The 4,440-nt window shown below is 49.6% G+C and overlaps 1 protein-coding gene across 1 annotated transcript; it reads right to left on the bottom strand.

The window, feature by feature from the left end:
- Positions 1–306: 306 nt before the first annotated feature.
- On the bottom strand, positions 307–903 carry LOC114903346 (paraneoplastic antigen-like protein 8C). Its single transcript, XM_029236125.1, has one exon. It carries the CDS (start codon positions 901–903, stop codon positions 307–309), a length of 597 nt encoding a protein of 198 aa, XP_029091958.1.
- Positions 904–4,440: the final 3,537 nt, after the last annotated feature.

The raw sequence follows: 4,440 nt of genomic DNA, 5'->3' as shown, positions 1-4,440 counted from the left end.
GCCGTGGAGCGGCTGGGCCCGTGAGCCATGGCCGCTGAGCCTGCGCGTCCGGAGCCTGTGCTCCGCAACGGGAGAGGCCACAGCAGTGAGAGGCCCGCATACCGCAAAAAAAACAAAAACAAAAATACCCACCTTTGCTCACACTAGTCAGATGGTACCCATTCTTACTGAAACGTCACCCACTCCCTTGACTGGGTAACTCATCTCCCCCGAACTTACTCAGAGGGCACCCACCTTTCCAAGTCACCACCCACCTTTCCAAGTCGCCACCCACACCCACTCAGCTGACACCCACCCCAGGTCACCTCAGAGCTTCCTGTCAGATGCATGATGTCGTCGACGGTTTTTCTTGTGCTTCCGCTTGCCTTTCTTGCTGTCTCCCGCCTTGCTCTCCTTCGTGGAGTCCAGAGGTGGCACTCTGTCCACTGCAGCAGTGGCCCCAGGCCCTGGTTTCTCCCCTGGCCCAGGCTCATAGCAGTTTCTGGGGCCCGTCACTGTCGGGCACAGTTCCTGCCTTAGGACCCGGGCTACATCTTGCGCCGTCCTGCCCTGGCTCTGCAGGAAGAGGTTCAGCTTGGTCAGGAATTCAATATCCTGCTTCCGGGGCATGTAGACCACTCTCCACAGGCCGCCCTTGCCCTTGATCTCCCTGGGGATCTCGGCATAATTGATGTCCTCTGCCAGCCTAATGATGACGGCCTTGGATCTCTCTTCTTCCACAAAGGACTTCCCAGCCACTTTGAACTTACCCAGAGGTTTTAGGGAGGCCTGTATGATCTCTTCGAATTCCTCATGGTTGCAGTTTTCCGGGATACCCAGGATCATCAGAGACTTGTAACTGTCCACCTCAAAAACCTTGCACCCATGCTCCAACAGTGCAATGTCCTTGACGCCGAAAAGCATCTTGCCCAGCTCTCTGAGGCAGCAGTATGCCCGATGGTGCACACCTGAGCTGCCTCGGGAATCCAAAACGTTATCCAGGATGCCATGACCCCTTCTCAAGGCAAAGAGAGAGGCCTCACAGGGCCTAGTTTGTCCACCTCAGCCAAGGATGCCCCAGGCCCTGCCCACAGGGCTGCACAGTGTCCAGCCTTCTGTAACCTCCCTCCCAGGGGGCTCTTGGGAATTCCTAGGGACTTACAGAGTGTGAAGCAGGGGTGGGTGTCTGCCGGCTAGCTCGTGGATCCTGAGTCCTAGGCAAGGCTGCACCAGAGCGAGTATGAAGATGCTGGTCCCTCTTTCTGGCGGTGGTCCTCAAAGGTCTCGCAGGTCCTGTCAGTCTCAGCAGATCTGGGACGGCTGATCGCCCTGGGGCTGCTGTCACCGGGGTGTCCTGCGAGGGTGCCTGGCGGGCAGGGCAGCTTGTTCTTTGCCGCTGGCCCAGAGGCTACCCTCACTGCCCTGTAACCTGGCTGAGACAAGGATGTGGCCGCTGCACTTGCTCCCACAATGACATCACCACCTCCTTCCGCTCTGCAGCTCAGCGGTCACCATGGCAACTGCTAGAGCATTGCCTCTGCCATTGGCCCGGCCCGCCGCATTTAAATCTGAGTCTGAGGGGAGTCATTCAGGGGTGAGGGGTCAGCCACCCGCCTTCAGAAGTACCCTCTCTTCTCCCGTGAGAAAATGGCTGATTCTAGGGGTCGGGGGACAGGGAAGATACAAGAAGAGCCATTTCGGGCGCTCAGCCATTTTTGGAACATTTTTGGGGTCAGAAAGTAAGGAAATGCTCAAAGAATGATGGGAACAGGTGGAAGGGCATAGAGCCAGCCTGAAGGGCTCCCACTGGCCAAATCTGGGACATTTTGAGCATCAACATTAAAAATGAGCGCAACAGATCATAACCCCTTAAATAAAACAAGAATCCATGAATCTATGTGGATATAAGTAAACGGGTAGATGGAAAGTTTGGTGGAAGAATGTGGGCTATTATGTTGTCTCATATAAAATGTATGAATCAAAGGGAACAAAGGTATCTTTACCGTGGAATGTCCTTGTTTGTAGGACACACCCACTACAATATTCAGGGATGATAGGGTACCAGATTTGCAATTTACTCTCAAAACCGTTGGTGGGGGGGAAGTTCTCTGTACCATACATGCAACTTTCCTATAAGTTTGTGACTGTTTCAAATATATTTTTTAAAAGGAAAAAGAAATGTCCTGCACACGTGTTCACCTTCACAATGGCCATTTCTCCTCTTACCACCCCAGTAATAAAAGCCATAAGTTTGAATCAGACTGACACCCTCCAAACTCCCAGCTCCAGGGATGGGCACTGAAGGGTTTGAACTAATCAGCATAATCCCACCCCCTTGCCACAGTGATTGGTTCAGAAGTGGTCACCCAGGTAACCCAGGCCCAAGCCAATCAGTGCATTCTATCTCCCTGGTCATGGAGATTGGTTAAGGGCTGGATACATGGACTTAGTCCAATCAGAAAGACGCTCAGGAGTTTTGTGACTAGTTATGAGGAAGAATACCCTCTCTTTCCCCCTAGATGTGAAAGAATAAATATGGGAGCTGCAGGAAGCCATCTGGGAACCACAAGAGAAGCCATCTTGAGGATGAATTCTACTTCCAGAGGAAGGCAGAGCTGAGAGAATCACAGAGACCTCTCAGGGCAACCCCCTTCATGCTGTGGTTCAGTGATGCAGGCTGTTTTTTTATTTCCAAGTCATCGTGTGCTCCCATGACTACCACAGCAAGGGAATAGAGAGCAGAGGGACTCATGCACCAGCATTTGAATACTTCCACCAGGAAGCTACATGTGACTTTTGCTCATATTTCATTGGCCAAAGCAAGTCACATGACCACACCTAACTTCCGGGAGGTGGGGAAGTACAGTCACCCATGCACGTAGAAGTGCAGGGGAATTGGAAATAACAGTGTACACAGTCATGCCTGCCACAAGCTCTCATAATGTGCCCGGCACCATGCTAAACTCTGCACACGCATTTCATTTTACAGCAACCCTATGAAGGGGTATTATTAATGTCCCCAATCTTATAGGCAAGAAAACTGGGGATCAGAGAGGTTAATTCAGTTACCTAAGGCCACATAGCTAATGAATGACAAAGCTAGACTTCCTTCCTCGGGCACCCTGACGCCTGGGCCTGAACATTTAACCTCATATAACACTATGCTGTTCCCTGAGAAGAAAGTGCCCTATTGTGTCACCTGGCTTGGTTCCTGTTCCATCATACAGTTGCTGTGTGACCTTGGGTAGGCTGCTGTCCCCCTCTGGGCTGTGTGGCAATTTAGTTCTGTCCAACTTAGCTAAGTGGGGCCTATGTATCCTAGAACACCTTTCCCCTGGTGGCTCTGGGTTAGAGTTGTCTAAAAGGAAATTTGCATGAGATTTAGATAACAGAAGTGACGGAATAGCTATTATGGTGGGCAGGTCATAAATATTTGCCTTGGGGAATGTAACTTGGTGCAGCTGCTATGAAAAACAGTATGGAGGTTCCTCGGAAAATGAAAAACAGATCAACCATATGATCCAACATTTCCACTTCTGGGTATTTATACGAAGGAAAGGAAAACACTAAAAGATATCTGCACACCCATGTTCACAGCAGCATTATTTATAATAGCCAAGGTATGGAAACAACCTAAGTGCCCATCAATGCATGAATGGATAAAGAAAATGTCACACACACAGGAATACCGTTCAGCCACTAAAAAGAAGGAAACCCTGCTATTTATGACAACGCGGATGGACCTTGAGGATATAATGCTAAGTGAAATAAGTCAGATACAGAAAGACAAATACTATATCATCTCAAATATATGTGGAATCTTTAAAAAAAAAAACCAAACTCATATATACAGCAAACAGATTGGTAGTGGCCAGAGACAGGGGGTCAAGCGTGGAAAAAAATGGGTGAAGGTGGTCAAAAGGTACAAACTTTGAGTAATAAAAAAATAATAGAGATGTAATGTACAACATGAGGAATTTAGTTAACACGGCTGCACAAGATATGGGAAAGTTGTTAAAAGAATACCAAGAGACGGCTTCCCTGGTGGCGCAGTGGTTGGGAGTCCGCCTGCCGATGCAGGGGACACGGGTTCGAGCCCTGGTCCGGGAAGATCCTGCATGCCGCAGAACAAGTAAGCCCGCGCGTCACAACCACTGAGCCTGTGCTCTAGAGCCCGCAAGCCACAACTACTGAGCCCACGTGCCACAACTACTGAAGCCCGCGCGCCTAGAGCCTGTGCTCTGCAACAAGAGAAGTCACGGCAATGAGAAGCCCGTGCACCGCAACAAAGAGTAGCCCCAGCTCACCTCAACTAGAGAAAGCCCGCACCCAGCAACGAAAACCCAACGCAGCCTTAATTAATTAATTAAAAAAAAAAAAGAATACCAAGAGTTCTTGGCAATGACGATTTTTAAACGTATTGTTCACCTGATAAATAACTATGAGGGTGTAAAAAAGAAA

The sequence above is a fragment of the Monodon monoceros genome, unplaced genomic scaffold, assembly GCF_005190385.1.
Source record: "Monodon monoceros isolate NGI ecotype Baffin Bay Population unplaced genomic scaffold, NGI_Narwhal_1 Super_Scaffold_10, whole genome shotgun sequence".
Classification (NCBI taxonomy): Eukaryota; Metazoa; Chordata; class Mammalia; order Artiodactyla; family Monodontidae; genus Monodon; species Monodon monoceros.
The sequence above is the reverse complement of the archived record's forward strand: the minus strand, read 5'-3'. Positions and strand labels throughout refer to the sequence as shown.